Raw genomic sequence first — 18,872 nt, forward strand, 5'->3', positions numbered from 1 at the left:
GAGAAGGCTGAGAGGATCAAGAGAAAAGTCAGAGCTGGTTTGGCACAAGTGGTAGAGTCCCCGAGTAGTGGCGGTGGGTGGGAGAGGAGTTCCTAAGAGCACACTGCTGTAGTGCAAAGAATAGATCTGGAGAGACAGAAATAATAGGGCCAGGAACCCTGCTCTACACCAAAAGGTGGAGTTCCCAGGGGTTTGGACGAGATGTTTTTAAGGACAGCTGTTTTTAAAAGGTCTATGGGTTAAATTACTACAAAATACACACCTTTGAACTCTCCTGATTTTCTGATTTTTTATTTATAGCACCCTCTAGATTTCTTCCTGGAATCCCTTAGGCACCTATGACTTAACATGTCCTAAACTGAACTCTGTAACTTGCTTAATATCCCATTTCATCATCTCCAATTCCAGTGTCCATTCAGATGGGCAAGATGCAAACCTTCGAATAACCACACAGGCACACACACACACACACACACACACACAGACATACATGTTCTTTACTGGCATGCCTCCTCTGGCTTGCTCAGCCTGCTCTTTTATAGAACCCAAGACTACCAGCCCAGAGATGGTCCCACCCACAAGGGGCCTTTCCCCCTTGATCACTAATTGAGAAAATGCCTTACAGTTGGATCTCATGGAGGCATTTCAACTGAAGCTCCTTTCTCTGTGATAACTCCAGCTGTGTCAAGTTGACACAAAATTAGCCAGTACACATATACACGTGCACATATACACACATGCATATATACACACATACACACACAGACACACATGCATACACACATACATGCACACACAGACACACACATATGTATACACACACAGACACACACAGAGAGACACACATGCATACACACATACATACATACACACATGCACACACACAGACATATATACGTATACATACACACACACACACACACACTGCAGACCTCTGCTCTTCATGATGCCACAGTTTGAAGCCATGTCATCCTTAGGACTCTGCTCTTGCAGACTTCACTCCATACTGTTGAAGCCATCTTCCTGAAAGCAGGCCAGATCTAAGATGCCTTTCTTCTAATACGGTCTTTTGTTCCTTTTTTGCCCACATACTTCTTAAGTAAAGCTTTTATCTCACACATATATGTTCGTTTGTAAATAATACAAACATGTAGGACAGTATAGTCGCATATTATATACAAAAAAAATCACAAAATGTAAAATTGGAAGCCTGACATGAAAATGTAGTAAGTCCTATTTTGTATGCTATTTCTTGGTGTGAGGATAAAATCTGTTGCTATCACCTAGACATTGTTTGATGAGAATAATGTAGGTAAATAGGTTTCATAGTCTTGGAAGTTTTTATTTCCTTGTTTGAAACAGTATCTTCTTACACAGTTAGAGTTGACATCAAATTCATTATGTTGCCTCCAATTTGAGATTCTCCAGCCTCCAGCTCCTGAGGACTGGGGTGACAGGCAGGCTTCACCATGCTTGGCTAATTTGGGGAAACTGTACTGTGATAAAGTCACTAAACAAATATGAGTGAGTGTGCTTAACCTCAGCGCTTAGCATGATGGCTCCAAGAACCTCTAGGTATGCTTTCCACGGAGCCATGTATGCAAAGGAAGGAAGGATGTGGTTGGATGAAATTGTGGTTGGATGAAATTATAACTTTTTTTTTTTCAGTTTTCAAAGGCACTCCCCGGCTCAAAGGTCTTTTGTGGGGATTTCCTAATGTTTATACTATTTCCAGCATCTTAGGTAGGTTTAAATTACTATTCTTTACAGGTTGCATTGGCCAAATTAAACAGTGTAACGCATAGATCTCTTTAAGTACATTTGCATAGCTGATGAATGGGAGTATCCTTTGAGATTAGCAGAGAACTGGGGACCATCCCTTGATGCTGTGGGTCCCAATGCTCCCTTCGGAATCCCTTGAGCTTGCTAAGTTCCTCTGTGGATCTGCACACCAACCAAGCTGGGGCCGGTGTCAGTCTATGCTACTTACTGGTAAAGCTTGAGTCCTCTCAACAAATTAATGAATTAACTGAACCTCTGCCTTTAATGTGCACTGTGATAAGGCACTTCTGGTAATCCAGGTCTGGGATCCCTGCTGCTCCCCAGGCTATGGCAGGGGGATGTTGAGTTCGTGGCCTGCTTGAGTTACACAGGGGACTTAAAGCCAAATCGAGTGACTTAGCAAGACGTGTCTCAAAACAGGACAAGCAAAAAGACAAGGACTGGGGCTGGTGTTGGGTGGTAGAATGCTTGTCTGGCATGTGCCAAGCTCTGAGTGTTATCCTAGAACTGGAAACTAAGTGGGGAAGGTTTAAAAAAAAAAAAGTCCAGCAGGATAAATGGATTGCCTTTGGCTATATCTGTTCTACACAGCATTACAAATTATGTACCATCTTAATTCTTTGCATGTGAATTATTTCCAGCCTGTCATAAAATGATAAATACTTCTGTCACAGAATGATTTTTGATCTGTTGGTATACCTTAAACAAAGCCCATGTTTCATAAACACATTATGTAATGAGCATATTTCTCTTGCACTGCTTCTTTATGGAGGTTGCAGGCTTGGCTAATGAGGAAAGCTAGAAACTGGGGAGACATTTAAACTGGACTTCACAACACTCTTTAGGCAGCTCACAGATATCACAACCAGGGATCCACATGTGCTTTGGAGTTGGTGGATTTTTAGTGTAACTCGCAGGGACTAGATGCTTCACATGTGACCAGACAGTAATCCCTGCAAGCTGTCATCCATCTTGGCGCTGTTACCATCCATCTTAATAAACACCATCAGAGCTCGGTAATGAGTCCTTCCGTCTCAGGCTCGTATGCTGTTAGCCGTGTATTTATAAGTGGTTCTCTGTGGCATTATCTCCTGAGGTTACAAGTCATATCTAAGGCAACACTGCAACTTAGCATAGACTCAGAGGGTGGGGATCAGTCAGACAAGGGCAGGGCAAAAAGTTCACGGCTTAATTAATAACTTGTCTCCTTCAAAGTCCCTCGTGTTAGATATTTGTGGAAAGGTGCAATAGAAGCTGTCAATATCAGGGATGATCTTTTTTTACAAAAACATTTATGGGGAATAGTTTTATAGAGTGCAGTCACTGACATATGTGTTTGGAGACATCATAAGATTGAAATAAAAACCGTGACTCAGTAGCCAGCAGCATATATTATCGTCTACCTGCACTGTATTGTGGATTTTATAGCTGACATTGGTGGTTATCTCTTATGATGTATGAAGTATGGAAAGATATATGTGGCAAATTTAGCTGATTCAATCTTAGCCCTTTAGCAAAACTCTTGATTCAATCTTAGCCCTTTAGCAAAAAAAAAAAAAATGGTTTTCTGTAAACCATTTCATTTTATTGTTATCAGCAAATTTTCCTCATTTGTGAAAGGCTCTGGTATACTGTTCCCATGATCAAAACCAGAAAATCTTGGTTAAAGGACTAGTTCAAACAATCATGTGGATGACATGGGATGCTTTTATCCTGATTACCTTCCCACTTTTTGTTTTAAGACTTCATTCTTTATACACATACATTCATCCAAGTTAAAAAAAAAAAAAAAGATCATGAACAACATAAAAATTACGGTCACAAACAATGGTCATCAAAATCACAACAACGGTCTTACGTTGCTGTCACCTTGCACGTTTTCACGTTTGAGGTAGATATGCTACCTGGGGAGCTACTGTGACAGTGTGTCACAGATGACCACATGACCAGTGCCTGAAGTAGAGGGATCTGAAGGGCCTCGAATAGACTGACAAGGTTTTTTCTTGCTAATACTGTGTTACAACAGTACTTCACTAACAGCCTCCTCCCCACCCCCTGCCCCTGAACAAAATAAAATAAAATATAAAAATAAAAATAAAAATGCCACACAGTACTACATGCTGGGAATTTCTGTTAACCTCTGCCATCCTAGTTAAACTGTTTTCAGTTTAACTTTATCCTAACTTTCTCTAAATAGACTGCTGTGGATGATATTATTACCCACAGTCACATCCTATGTTCCTATTCCTTTTGCGTACCTAGTTCCTTCAAGTTTGAACTTAAGAGAAGTTCCTTTAAGCAATGAAACGTGAGAAAACTTGTGCCGTTTGTAAAGGAACGCACTCGAGAGTTTGCTTCCCGTTCCCTTTCCTGTGCTGTGCTCATGGAAATGGCAAAGGGATGAAGCAGGCTAGGAAGACAAGTTTTTGTTACAGCAGCACAGCCTGCCCTATCCTGAAGGACACAGTCGCTCACCAATCCTGTTCACCCTGATCATCCCCTTCACAACACAGCTGCTCAGGGGCTATTACACCTGTAAGTCACATTCACACGTAAGCTGTTGACGTCACTGTTGAAGACAAAGTCTAGAGGAAATACCAAGGGATAACTGGAAGATAACTGAGATAAATCATGCTGTCTATTCCAGTTTGCCAGATCCAGAGTTCACTAGTGGAGGGTCGCCCAACTCAGGCAGCCATCTTGATATAAAACAGGAAAGGTATCAATTTTATGAGAGGAAGGAGATGAATTTAGAGAACACTAAAGGCTCCTGGGAAATTCAGTGGAATTTGGAGAAGAGGAAGAACTAATCTTAGAAACACCTACATTTGGTGCACAGAGAGAGAAAGATAGGCAAGGAATGAGAAGTCTGATGACATTCCCATTCATCCTGAGAGCTGAGAATATCGGATCTTCATTAATAAAGCCATTTACATTTAAATTTCAAGATTTTTAATGAGGAGGGAAAATGTTCATCTTCTTAACAATCCATTTACTTGCTCCAATATTAAAATAGATGACCCATCCAACAGGCAGCTGGGCATTATCTGTAATGAAAAGCAAAATGATTTTTTAATTCAATGTCTGAGAACCAATATATCACGATTTAAAGCAGAAAATGAACTTTTGGAACAAGTATGATTTCCTCTGCCCTGTGGCCATTTTTTTTTTCCATTTCACCAACATCTACTCATCTACAAGTCTGATGTGCTGTGGGAATGGTCATTGTTTGTGGGGCAGCTACCTTATTCTTACACCCCTTTTGATACTACACTCCTCCTGCAAGCATACTTGGCTTCACATCTGCTATGATGATCCCAGCAGTTAATTAGCTCATACTTTCTAAACTTTGGTATGCTGGGCACTAGAATAGATCCTGGACCTGCAATGAGCTAGCTGGGTATGTATGCTGTGGTGGTGAATATCATCAACTTGACAAGATCCTAGAGTCACCTAGGAGACAAATGTCTGAGAACATCTGTGAGACTGAATTAACCCATGTAGGAAGAGCCACCCTACATGTGGGTAGCTCCATCCCATGGCTGTGATTCCAGGAGGAAAAGGATCCAGCATTGAGCTGGGCAGCATTCATTGCTCTCTGCCTCCTCACCAGCAGTTTCACACTCCTGCAGTGATCTTTCCTTGTCACTATGGAAAATAAACCCCTCCTCCCTTGAGTTGCATTTGCTGGCATTTTCTCAGAGCAACATGGAGAATAATTAATACCAGTCCCGTCTTATAGCTTGAAAGCTGGGCAGTGAAGATGCAACAAGGGTTAGCCAGTGTCAGAGAGTGTGCTATAAACCTGGTACTTAAAAGTGTGATCCTTAAACAAGCGTTTACATCAAACAGGAGTTCACTAGATGCTCAGAATCTCAGCTCAACTCTGGATCCACTGAAAACAGAATTGGTTCCTAACAAGATCCCCAGAGAATCCTTCTGAGCAAGAAGTTGGATGAGTGCTGTGCTAAATCAACCCCTATAAAGACTCCATTTGAAGAACACTGGGGGAGATGCATTCTTCCCCTAGGTTAGCAGGGAAGGGTGGGGGCCGCAGGATAAGACTGACCCTGCTCTCTGGGAACTAAAGGAAGGAGTCCCACAATTTGTTTCCATGTCAGACACTGGAGAGTATTGTGAACAGCAGGGGTCGGGACAACGTCCAAGAGCTGCAGATACTGAGCCTGGTATTGAGTCCAGAGCATTTTCTTAGTTCGTTTCATTAAAAACAGCTGCTGCAGTTCCAGATGGACAAGTGCCCGCACCAATCAGCTTCCAGAATGAGCGTCCCCAGTCCGGAACCTATTTTCCAGCTAGAACCGAACATGAACAGAATCAAAAGGTAGATTTGGAATATGTAGTTACTAAGTCATTAATCGCTCTATCCGACTAAGAGGCGCTTCTTTTAATTAGTATTCGTGAAAAAAAAAAATGAGTTTGCCCCTCATTATCCACCAGGTCCTAGGAATGAGTGCAAATAGTTTCGGGGAGCAGTGCAGACCCCAGGCGCGGGTACTTCAGAGTGGGGCATCATCACCTTTGAATGCTTTCTGCAAGCCTCGCCCTCCTTCCTGCTCCTGGCTGAATACAGCCAACAGCCATCTCCCTTTCTCCTCAGGCACTTTTCTCTCGGTCACTAGTTTAGCGGGTCTGACCCGGAGTTGCTCAGCGAACCACCTTGTACCTATGGGTCCCCTCCCCAGCTGGGGTCTCCACCTGCACCCTCCACCCGGGGAAGAGGCGGCGCCAAGGGGGCTCTCCTGAGTGGACTCTGACGGTGGCAGACAGCGAGTCACGTGAGTCTGTGGAGGCGGAGCGTGGCCGGCTGAGGGGGTGGAGAAAACAAAGCCCCCAGCTGTCAGCAGAAGAAGGAGGCGACAACGCCGGAGCAGGTGAGTCAAGTACGTTCAAAGCTGTACAGCCCTGGCGCGCCCCAACACCCTTTGCCCTGGGTCGGTCCCTCCCAGACCGGGCGTTGGCCGCGCCTCTCCCACCCCCGCCTGGGTCTGCTGTCTGCTGATCTCGGAGCAAGCGGATCCCGGGGTCTTCAAACCCATGAAGAAGTTATCCAGCCCAGGGTGTGAGCGCAGCCGCGCTCCTACGGGTCGCCCCTCTCTTTGGGGATGGGGGGGGGGGTAGAGCGGTACACCCGTGGAAGAGGAAGGGAGTGTGGGCTGCCACGCTGGCAGACACAAAGTGCACTGGCAGAAGAGTGAAGGATGGGGACACCTAGGAGAAGGGGACTTGTAGGTGGGCGCCTCCAGTGCTCGGCCCCTTCTGCTGGAGGTCTGGATCACCACCCGGGCTGAGAGCTGCTAAGAAGCTGTGCACTTTGAGGGCAGACCTAGAAGTGCGGCGCGCGCCCACCGTCTGGAGTGTAATCCCAAGCCCCCCAAACTCTGAGGCCACCTCCGGTGTGCCCTGTGCAGAGACAGGGGTCTCACGGCTGGGACTGATCACTCCTGGATCCGGGGCTTGGGATCCAAGTGTGTGACAAGGAGAGTGGGTTGCTAGTCTGCTCCTGAGTTGTTTGGCAAGCAGCACCCGCAGAAAGAGAGACTACTACTGGAGACCACTTCACTGGTTTAGAGGAGCATTCTTCAGCCTACCCTTCCAAGTGTTACGCCGAAGCCAGAAGTGATGCTACAAAGGCCTAGAACGAGGGGTGGGTTCAAAAAGACCCTCCGCTCTGAACCTTGGGCAACGCGGACTTCTGAAAGAGCGAAAGGGTCTGCTCACCCCTAGAGTTACTTTGCCAAGCCAGTGTCAAAAGGCGCAGCTGCAGCCTTGGAGGAGAGAGGCAGCAGCCATTCGACCAGGAGGAGCCTTTGTCTTAACCTCCAGTCCCCTTCTGTTAGTGCTCCTTGGGCCAATGGCGCACTGAGTAATTAATATTCCGAACATTAGTTGTCCCTTCACCTCGGCACAGACAGTCTTGCTGCCCCTCCCTCCGCCCCCTGCTCACAGTCGGTGTTCACCACCTCCTCACCGCCAAGCCTTCCCGGGGGAAAAATAATAAAAGAAAAGGAAGGAAAGAAGTGATCCGGACCCACTAAGCAAAAAGATAATGACAAAAGCACTACAGAGGGGTCAGGGCAAAAATCAAGGGTTAAGTGAACGCTCACACCGCGCATGCCCGCGCGTGAGGAGGGAAGGAGTCACAGGAACTTTCTTGATTAGTATAAGTATCTGCCCCGGGGCGTGCGGTGCGAGGCGGAGGCTCTGCCCTAGCTTAGGTGCAAGAGAAGTCCAGTCTTGAGTGAGGTCTGAGGGACCTGCTTCTAATCTGAGGGGACCGCGGGGGTGCGACTTGGCGGAACAGGACGCTAGGATGAAACAGATCAGAGATCAACGGGTAATCAGAAAGGTAAAGTGGGGTGCTTCTTTTGGATGCTAGATTTTAGCAAGCAGGGTAGGGGGTGGGGTGCTCGCCCAGGCAGCGTCCCACTGGAAACAACTCGCTTCGCTGTCACTTTTGTCTTCCAAGCTAAACACCGGTTGCCGTTGATCTCTGAAACAGGGTGGTCTTTGGGTAAGCTTCACAAGAAAACTTCCTTTACGTGGGCAGACGATGCTACTTCGAAGTTCTGGTTTCCAAATGGCTTCGTTATGGAATCACCTGTGGAGATTTTGGGAATTCCTGGTCTCTACATCCCATCCTAAACCATTTAAGTCGGATTGTTGCTTGGGGGCGGGGGCAGGAACTCAGCATTATTGGTATTAACCAAAAGTTCCAGATGATGCCACTGCATGGCAGGTTGAGAACCACCTCGTTAACAGCTACATGGTTGTGAGACAAGAAGCCACTTTAACTACTTGAGTGGGTGAGAGAGAGAGACTGAAACTGGGGTGCCAGTGACTCACACTGTAGGGCAGGTGACTGTCATCTGGAAGCCTGCAGGTTGTGACATCTTACTACAACAGTATTGTTCCCTTCCCTGCCCAGGGTCTGGTTATTGCTGGATATTTGGAAGTTCGCTGCCCATGCCTAGTGTGTGCACTGTTGTTAAGGGAGCCGGATAGAAACTTTCATTCTGGCCTTGACGCGTGTGTAGCAGGCAGCAGGGAAACCCAGCAGAAATAAACCGTGAGCAGCCTGGTGAGTCAGCAGGCTGCGCTCCAACGCCTGCCCAGTGAATAGGAAGTGATTATGGCTTGTTGTTATTGACTGGCACACACTCCACTCCTTTGAAAGCACATCTTCCTATCTGACCAGGATGTTTGCTTGTCAGAGCCTCTCCCTCTTCCAGCACTCCATCCTACCTGCTTTGAATAACTCTAGCTGCTATTAGCAGGCACACCGAAGACTACTGGACAGCCTGTCCTTTCCTTGTGGAACGCACATTTTAAAAAGCTCTTAGGAAAGTGTAGTTTGAGTTATCTCAGATATAAGAAATAGTAGGAATTTGCACTGTGTACAATTTCTTATTTTTTAAAAGCTCCATGCAATATTTGATGCATTCAATAAGCTGCTTACATAGAAATGGCTATACCTAACATTTCATATGAAATTTTGGTTGCTGTTAATCAAAACTTCTCTCCCTTTGTGTGTGTGTGTGTGTGTGTGTGTGTGTGTATCATTCGAGTACACCTGTGCACACTGGGGGTTGATCCTAGAGTGTGCTGAGCCACACACTTTCCAAGCTCGTATGTGTTTAAGTTATGCAGTTCAGACTTAGAAAGTCAAAACAGACAAGTTTCACACTTTTCTCTCATATACAGATCCTAGACTTTAATTTTTATATGTTTGCATGAATATGGGGTATCATCAGACTAGAAAGGTGACCATGAGAGTGTAAGAAAATACGTGAAGAGAAGAAGGAGAAGTATAGTAGCCTACGTGGGGCATGAGGACAGGAGGGTACTCTGGGGGATATAGAGGATGCTACGGGAAGGAAAGGAGGGAGGTGGGATAAGAGGACTGAAAAGAACAAAGTATGTATGAAAATGCCACAAAGGAAACCCGCTACTTTGTAGGCTAACTTTAATAAAAATTACATGCTAGGTTTTTTTTAAAGATGGCAAAAAAACAAAAAACAAAACAAAAAAAATCATAAGCCAGGCACACATCTGAAATCCTAGTTCTCAGGAAGCTGATTAGGAGGATTGCCCTGGAGTTTGAGACCAGCCTACACTTTTAGTGAGGGCCTGGCAATAAATAAATAAATACCAGTGTCCAAAGGGTGACTGTCAGATATTGTATTAACTATAATTATTTTCCTCTTTCTGTTACTCTTCCTTCCCTTTCTTTATTCCCCTTCTCAGTATGTCACTGTCACTCCACATGCCATTGACTGCATGCTTTCTCCCCTGTTCTCAGTTTCCTTCAGTGCCAGCATTGCCTGTGTACAGCAGGCACTGGATACTGTCCGACGCTGTGCTTCCCTTGAACCTATGTTACAGCAACCATATACACTGCTTGGGACTGTGCGTGTTCTCCTAAAGACCTTTTTCCGTCTACAGGCCCTATAGTGCAGTCACAGGCTTTGTCTCAGACATGCTGCTTGTTTGTTCTCAAGACTATTAGAAGGTGATGAATGAGATCACGGGGAAACAATATCTCCTGTGTGCAGTCAGCTTCCCTACTTTCCATATCCTATATTCCAGATATGTAGGAGCCAAAACCCTCCCGTAGCTCTGAAATAGCTTTTGACAGCTAATGTCTTCACTAAGCTTTGTTGAGAGACAGTGTGCTTTGAGCATAAACTATAATTGTTATGATGTTGGAATCATACTCATGGATCAAAAAAAAAGTTCCCTTCAAGTCGGGCGGTGGTGGTTCACGCCTTTGATCCCAGCACTTGGGAGGCAGAGGCAGGTGGATTTCTGAGTTCAAGGCCAGTCTGGTCTATAAAGTGAGTTCCAAGACAGCCAGGGCTACACAGAGAAACCCTGTCTCCAAAAACCTAAAAAAAAAAAAAAAAAGTTCCCTTCACAGAGGTTCATTCTCACAGGAAAAGAGTGTGTCCGCCTGTAAGTGCCTTAAGGAATTCATTAATCAAGCAGTGGGTTCAGAATAGCTTAATAGTTAACCTGCTTCTAGTCTCATCTGCCTACTGATCTTCTTAAAATAGAACATGAATGTAGCTTCGTGGTGAAACGCTGCTTAGCATATTCAAGGACTTGGGTTCAATGACCAACATATACGCATAAGAACAAGTGTGCTTCAATATATATAAAAGTAGGAATTCCCTTCTATTTTGACTGGTAGTACCCTGACCCCAAATTAAAAAAAAAAAAAAAAAAAAAAAAAAAAAAAAGGCTTACAGGATTTTCCAAAGGCTGATATGATACAAATAGAAACATTCATACTTTCTGAAATTTTGACTGTCTTTTGGGGAGCTATAAGAAGTTAGGGGGTTGCAATGCTTAGGGGTCTATGCAGAAGACGAGGTGGAAAGATTATAAGAGCTGGAAGTGGGGGACAATTTAAGGAAACAGCATCTTCCAGATACAATAGTGCAGATATGCATATGAACTCACAGAGACTGTGACAGCGTCCACAAGACCACATAAGGTCCAGCCAGGCAAGAATTCCAGCACAAAGGAGAGGAGGTGGACATAAAACCCCAGCCCAGCCACAAAGCATTTGGGAATGATAACTGCTGGGAGGGAAGAAGTAATTTTCTTCAAGTGACACTGCATATACTAACCAGAGTCCAGGGTAGGCCTCATGCTCTGGAGCAGTTGGCCAACACAAAGTGGGCTCCATGCTTCTAGTTGCTTTTTTTTTTCTTTTGATTTTTGTTTGGTTAGTTGGTTTTATTTTGGTTTGGTTTGGTTTGGTTTGGTTTGGTTTTCAAAACAGGGTTTCTCTATGTAGCCCTGACTGTCCTGGAACTTAATCTGTAGAGTGGGCTGGCCTTGAACTCAGAGATCTGCCTGCCTCTGCTTCTGGAGTGGTGGGAATGAAGGAGTGTGCCACTACCATCAGGCTGGTTGTTTGGTTTTTAAGAGCGAGAAATAACATGAAGTTGGATGGGGGTAATGGGGAATCTAGAAGGAAATGGGAAAGAATATGATAAAAATACATTGTATGAAATTCTCAAAGCACAAAATCTATTTTTAAAAAAAATCACATAGTTACTGCTGACCAACTCTATGCCCTAGCATAGAAATAAAAATTAACTTAAAGTCACAACTTCATATCATTCAGGGATCCACGGCCCACCATCTGTTTTTATAAGAGTAATCTTTATAGCTTCTCATAATTGAAAAACATCTAAATAAAAGTATCTAGAGACCCCTGAAATACCATGAAACTCAAAATTTTGGATCCAAAAATCAAACTTCACTGGACTGTCCCCTACCTGTGTGTTTACATGTTCCAGTGGCTTCTTTTCTACAGTTCTGCCTCAGTGGGAGAGTGGTATGGAGGCTGTGTTGTTCACAAAGCCTAGCACACTTGCTGAATGTTAACATCAAAATTTTCAGGCAGACATCTTGTTTGCTCCAACTCAGTCTATTCCAATCTAAATAAGCACTTAACACTTAAAACTTTGCTATTTGATTTTAAACAAAACCTACTAAACCTAGGTCAGATAATCACTAATGGCAGAAGATAGTATTTTTCTTTCATACTTTCTTGTATCTATATTTACTTTGTAAGAATGGTTTATTCCTGAATAATCTAGACTCTACTAACCCAGTTAAACATGGAAGCATGAATGATACAAGCTAAGTAAGCCCAGATGATACAATACTAGCCTGTCCTTGTTTCTAGAGTTCTAGAAAAATGTAAAAACAAGCCCCCTAGTGATCTCATGCCCTTCAGTAGCGGGAACTTCCTCTCTCACTGTGTAGTCCTGGCTGACCTAAACTTGCTCTACAGCAAGCTTCTGGTCTCTGCCTCCCAGCTCTGAGAGTCCACGCATGCACCTGGACATGTGTATGTATACTTTTTTATTTATTAGATATTTTCTTTATTTACATTTCAAATGTTATCCCTTTTCCTGGTTTCCCCTCCAAAAACCCCCTATCCTCACCCCCCTTCCAACCCACCCACTCCTGCTTCCTGGCCCTGGTATTCCCCTACACTGGAGCATAGAACCTTCACAGGACCAAGGGCCTCTCCTCCCATTGATTGACTAGGCCATCCTCTGCTACATATGCAACGAGAGCCATGAGTTCCACCATGTGTTATCTTTGGTGGTTTAGACCCAGGGAGCTCTGGGGGTACTGGTGGGTTCATATTGTTGTTCCTCCTATGGGGCTGCAAACCCCCTCAGCTCCTTGAGTACTCTCTCTAGCTCCTTCATTGGGGACCCTGTGCTCTCTTCAATGAATGGCTGTGGGCATCCACTTCTGTATTGGACATATGTATACTTACTGTTTCAGCATGTGAAGGCATAATTTTGAGGTTTTTTTCAGCTGTAGACATTTCTCATCAATAATTTTTACATTTAAAGTGTAGTGGGGAAGCTTGGGAAGCTTGATACTGAAGTCAAAAAATTTCTGAAGTCAAAAATAAACAGAGAAAATAATATCTACATAGCATTATAACTCTGCTAAGGCTGACATTTCATCATTACATCATGCCATGTACAATTGCTTTAGACTTTGCAAATTCGAAAATAGATAATGTACTGATCAAATTCCTATGAGTCCCTCCAATGGGGCTGGACTGATTACTACTGTCTAGGATTCTAGAAGGTGTATTGAAAAGAGTAACTGTGCTGATCAGAACTTGTCTCAGCATCTTATTTCCTGATGTCCTTCAGTCAGGAGACTTCCTCCTCTGGATGACTTGTTGCTGCCACAAATAAAGAGTTTACAAACAAGTTTCACTTCAAATAGAGCCCCCATCTGGATGGCTGGAGTTTTCTTCATCCCTTGCAGATGTGTCTACCTTCAGTTTAGGAAACAGAGTGTCCTTTTCTTCCCTAAGTCCAACCTAGTGTTATTGTAAATTTGGGGTAACTTCTAAAAACAAAACTCAAAGTCATGAATGCATTTACCTCCGTCTAGGATTGCTAATGGAGCTGCTGTGTGAATCACTGGCTTCCAAGCAGATTTCCCCACCGGTCTTCCTGTTGTAACTGAGAACCTGCCTTTCAGTTTCAGTGACATCCCTGGTGGTCCATTAGAGACATTTGTGGAATTGGGTTCTAAGAAGCCCATTCCAGCCCCTGACCATTGCCTCCACCCACTGATCCAGACCCGCCAACAGGCTAAGGCCTATGTTATAATGTCTTTAGTGAATCATTTGAAAGTCTTGCTAGTCTAAAATAGTCATAAAAAATAGTCTCTAAAATTCTATCTAAAATACCAATGCCCATTAAATCCCAGTACCTCCGAGGAGGGATGATCTTAGGCTGATGTGAATGTATAGTTGGTGGGTTTGGGTAGGTGTTAGGGGAGAGATGGACGAATAAAGGTTGCCCAACAGAAGGTAGAGAAAACTTTCTAAGCTCTAGAACCTAGAGGCTGGGAGGTGCTCAGTGAATGCCTGGCAGCTGCAAGGCTGTTCTGTTCTTAAGTCATAATCTGCATCTCTCCCCTGTGTAAAAACCTACACATTTTATATCTTTAAAATCTCAGGCCTTGACTTCCTTCCCCATTTCTGCCTCTCATCTGTGATAAATACCATTCAGCCCTACATTCAAAGAGCCTCACCCTGGGGTTTCCTCTCCCCCATCCTAGATTCTCAGAAGTAATTTCTATATCAGTGTTTCTAAATACACATTAAATATACTAACCAGTAAGGCTAGGAGAGATGGCTCAGCAGAGGACCCAGGTTTGGTTCCTAACAACCACATTGGGTAATTCACAGCTGCCTGTAACGCTGGTTCCAGGAGATCCAATACTTTATTCCAGACTCTACAGTCACTTGTACATGTGTAATACACAAACTTATATAGACACACACACAGACACACTCCACATGCACACGCATGCACACACATGCATAAACTTTATAAAAATCACTAACCAACAAAATAGCACTATCTAACTTGTTTTTTTTAATTGTAGAATGAATGTTCTGGGGACAGATCATTTGATGGAGCCAGGGAAGCTCAACCCTTAGCTCCTGTTTCGAGTAGTGTGGGGCCAGTTAGGGCTTTGGAATCAGTGCTCCAAACAAGAGCCATCTGTTAGAGCAATTGTTTATCTTATTTGAAAGGAACCCGAGGCTCCTGGTACTACTTACCATCTTCACTCACAGTCAGCCACACATACGAAACGGAGTGTAATGTATTCGAGTGTCTGTGGCCTTTTCTACTTCAGTCTATTGCTGTCCGTGTCTATCACCATGGACACCAGCTGCTGCCCACTCGTGCATCTGTGTCTGGCCTTGCCACCTCTGGAGGAGAGTACATTAAGTTTTCTTTCTGGCCTCAACGTTAGCCTCTCAGTGTGTGTGGTGACACTCTGCAGGGTAATGTGCTCAGAGTCGGGACCTTGGGTGGAGTTGGGAAGAGTCATCTTGACACCTTTTGAGTTGCCCCATTATGCAATCAGATGCAGGTGAGCCAGCACCTTGAGTAGAATAACGATTGTGTTCTGCGTCTGGAAACGTCAAGCCCAGCTCACCTGAGTCATATTTTCCCATGGGGTTAAGAGCCCATCCCAAAGGAGAGAAATTCTTAACTGGCCACTTTGTGGGGGGTGGTTTTGTTGTGGAGTTTGCTGTTGGAATCTGAAAGCTCTTTGAATGGTTTTCTTTTCTCTTTTCTTTTCTTTCTTTTTTTGTTTGTTTGGTTGGTTGGTTGGTTTGCTTTTTACATTTTGGGGTTGGTTTCTTTCTAAACATAATAATGGGTTTTGTCTCTAAACTGCTGATTTTAATTTTGTCTACCTTTGCCTGAGAAACTCTGTACCTTCATTTCTCTGAAGATTATGTTTGTTGATCCTAAGTGGAGGTGCTAAGATTTTAAAAATTAAAACAACTCCTACTGACAACAAGGAGAATTATAGAAGTGATGCCAATGAGGCAAAGAGAGCATCCAAAGCGTCCCAAATAAAGCAGGAGTTAGGCTCAGAAGGACTCATCTCTAACTGCCTCTTTGCTCAAAAGTTAACTCTGAAAAATGATCTTGATTGAGAACTTGCTCAAGTCAGATAGAAGACCTTTGCATCTGTTTTCCTTCATCACTGTAAAGCAGTTTGAACTGATGGTCAGGAGACATGGTTCTTGTTATAGCTGTGTATAACCTGCAAGTCCAGACAGCTCAGTGCACTATTGTGGGTTCCAGTCTTATCAGAAAATGACAGCACTGTGCCTTTACCTGTCCTCTGCCCACAAACTATCTCTGTGCTTTAAAGGGTGGTTAATAAGTCATTTTTACAGTAAAACATAATAAGCAATATATTCTTTCCTTTGAAGAGTCCATAAATTAGTTTCTAAGCTCAAAAAAAAGTGTAGCTTTAATAATCTGCCAGTGTGTTGAATTATTTAGTTAAACTGGAATATGAAACAGTAGCAGTAAGATCAACTATCTAATAATTTAATGTATATAGAGTGCCATTTCAGCTCCTCAAAAGCCTACAGCAGTGTGATTTCTGGCAGAGCATATGCATTAATACTAAAATCATCCACTCACAGGCAGACGTGGCAGACACCTTAACCCCAAATAGGGAGATAAGAAATATGGTGGGTTCTAAGCCAGCCTGGGTTACACAATGAGACTCCATTTTTTAAAAATAATAATCAGCAATAAAGCAAAAACATCTTAGAAACTTCCCAGCTGTTCACACATTCCTGCCCATGCAATTGGTACCCATGAATGGTTACCACTGGGTCCTCCCTAATCAATCAACTGGGCCTAGAAATAAAGATCTTTAATAGGTTGCTGAAGGTGAGGAAAGATAAGGGAAAATCAGAACTAGCAACAAGATCTAGCACTTTGCTGTGTTTCCTTCATCCCCCAAAATACAGAGAAGGCAAGCGAGGTTCCATCTCTTGGTCTCTTGTTACTGCTGAGTTCCCAGGTACTAATTCTCCACCTGCCAAAGGCACCAGAACATGCGAAGACAAGAAGAGACTTTAAACACGGGAATAGACAAAGCTTGATAAAGCATTTCCTTTAGCCTAATAAAAAGAGAGTTTCCTCTTTTGAAGGCTGGAATTGAGTTGCTCTGGGTATACAGAAGTCACACATCAACAATTGTGACCAGATGGATAAGTGGTTGCCTTTTCTGTGGTTCAGAGACCTGAAAGTTAATGTCCAGTGAAGCTTAGCAGGGATATAGGACAAGCCATCCTCTCCTTCCCATGGCCATAGTGTCACTGCACTCTGTCAGCTTGCCAGGGACACTTTGCCACTTCTGCTGGGCTCAATCAGAGCTAGTTGTGTTGCACCTGTCTCGGATGAACAGCATAAGCAGAGTGCTTAGCGGAGGGTCTCAGGGTCAGTGCACAGCTCTCAGAATCATAACTTGCATTGGTCATTCTAAGTGTTTGGAAGCTGCCGGTGACTTACAGGAATCATCTCATGTGTCCTCTTCTTGTACATAAGAACAGCCATGGAGAATTTTCTACTATAGTCGCCTAGAAGTTGCCATGTTCTTGCATTTTTAGTTTATACCTTGCTGTTGAAGGTGCTTGGTAAGTCATCTTAGCTCCCCCTAGGTCCCATGCACCTTGAGAAAAGCCAGTAGGATCCTTCTCCAGGGATTTATTAGGGTCCCTTCTGTCAAGCTGTCTTAGATCCCTTAAAATCGGATGTTGTGGGGCTATACAGAGAAACCCTGTCTCAAAAAAACAAACAAACAAACAGAATAAATAAATAAGGTAAAGCATGGAGGAAGACACACATGACAGCCTCTGCCCTCCACCCATACGTGCACATGGGCACACACACATGCACACAGACATGCCCAAGAAAAAGAACAATTATTTCACTGAAGGTACTCATATAATGAGATACAGAGATATCCATTCTGGTCAGCAGAGAGGAAATGATAAAAGCTTATTATAGTCAATTTCAGTGCAAGTTCGTATTGTTAGAGAGAAGAGGAAATGATGACGAAAGTGAAGAAACACTGAGAAGTTTACAAGTGAGATCCCAGGAGAGTTCTCACAGGAGCATCATAAAGGAGAAAAAAACTCCTACCAAAAGACACCCAGGGAGATCTCTGAGGGAAGCAGCAGGCAAGTTATGATTTGGAAGTTGATATTTCAACTTTTGCAAATTTTTGCAGTAGCCAAATGTGGGAGCACTTGCCTATAATGCCAACACTCAGAAGATAGAGGCAGGAAGGTCACTAGAAGTTTGAAGGCAACCTGGTCTATATAGCAACTTCCAGGCCAACACAGGTCATACATCAAGACCTGGCCTCACAAAAGAATAAGCCATGTTTAGTTTCTGGCACCCACTTTTTAGATGACAACGCTCATAACTCTAGTTCCAAAGGGTCCAGTGCTTGCTTCTCGCTTCTGCAGGCACAGCCATGCACAAGATATGCATTTATACATGCAGACAACACACTCATACACATAAAAATATGATGGAAAAATTATATAAAAAACATCAATAGATAAATGGGAGAAAGTTTCTTTTAAAAAAAAAAAACCCTCCAAGTAGGGCTGATAAGATGCTCAGTCACATATGGACCTGGGTTCAATCCCCAGAAACTATCTAAGAACACAAGAATGGTAATGTTCAGGCTTTTAATCCCAATAGTGGGAGACAGAGACCAGAGAATTTCTGGGGTTCATAGATATACTAGATTTAACCTACTCAGTGAACTTCAGGCTAAAGAGAGATGTTACCATCTCAAAGAAATAAGAGTGATGGTACCTAAAATATGACAACACTTCAGGTTGACTTCTATGTTATACATACACAGAAACACACAAGTGCACCCACATGTGAGCATACAAGCAGATGCAAGTATTTCACACTGGACCTTTTGGTTGGACTTCCTCCTTTAAACAGCTTCTCCCTGAGAGTGTGGTTGGAGGGTCACCTCTGGCACATCCTAGAGTTCTTCCTAGTCAGATGGAGTTCAGCAAGCATCTTCCATTCGTGGATCTGAGTTACTGATACAACTCTCAAACCTTTGGAAGTAGACTCCTCTACAAGGGAAAGCTCACAGCAGAGGCTCCAAGAGCAGACCTGGGCTCTTCACATGGGCTTGGACAGGAA

At 43.7% G+C, this 18,872-nt stretch overlaps 1 protein-coding gene and 1 long non-coding RNA gene across 4 annotated transcripts in view; one reads left to right on the forward strand and one right to left on the reverse strand.

Annotated features, from left to right (window-relative positions):
• Positions 1 to 4,717: 4,717 nt before the first annotated feature.
• LOC110284737 lies at positions 4,718 to 6,559 on the reverse strand. The gene is made up of 3 exons (XR_002376979.1): positions 6,499 to 6,559; positions 5,852 to 6,095; positions 4,718 to 4,829 (listed from the first exon to the last, which is right to left on the reverse strand). It is a non-coding gene; the product is annotated as an uncharacterized LOC110284737 (long non-coding RNA).
• A 32-nt stretch (positions 6,560 to 6,591) lies between these two features.
• The window catches only part of Mapre2 (microtubule associated protein RP/EB family member 2), a 135,678-nt gene continuing 123,397 nt past the window's right edge, over positions 6,592 to 18,872 (forward strand). Inside the window, exon 1 of one of the 3 annotated variants that reach the window (XM_021150602.2) lies at positions 6,592 to 6,674. Coding sequence is in view for 1 of the 3 variants with exons in the window: in XM_021150601.2 (XP_021006260.1) it covers positions 8,114 to 8,149 (36 nt within the window). In the remaining 2 variants the exon portion in view is untranslated. Of the gene's footprint in view, positions 6,684 to 7,673; positions 8,150 to 18,872 lie in introns of those variants that run through there. The other 2 variants (XM_021150604.2, XM_021150601.2) reach the window with 2 other exon arrangements.

The sequence above is a fragment of the Mus caroli genome, chromosome 18 (genome assembly GCF_900094665.2).
Source record: "Mus caroli chromosome 18, CAROLI_EIJ_v1.1, whole genome shotgun sequence".
Taxonomy (NCBI): domain Eukaryota; kingdom Metazoa; phylum Chordata; class Mammalia; order Rodentia; family Muridae; genus Mus; species Mus caroli.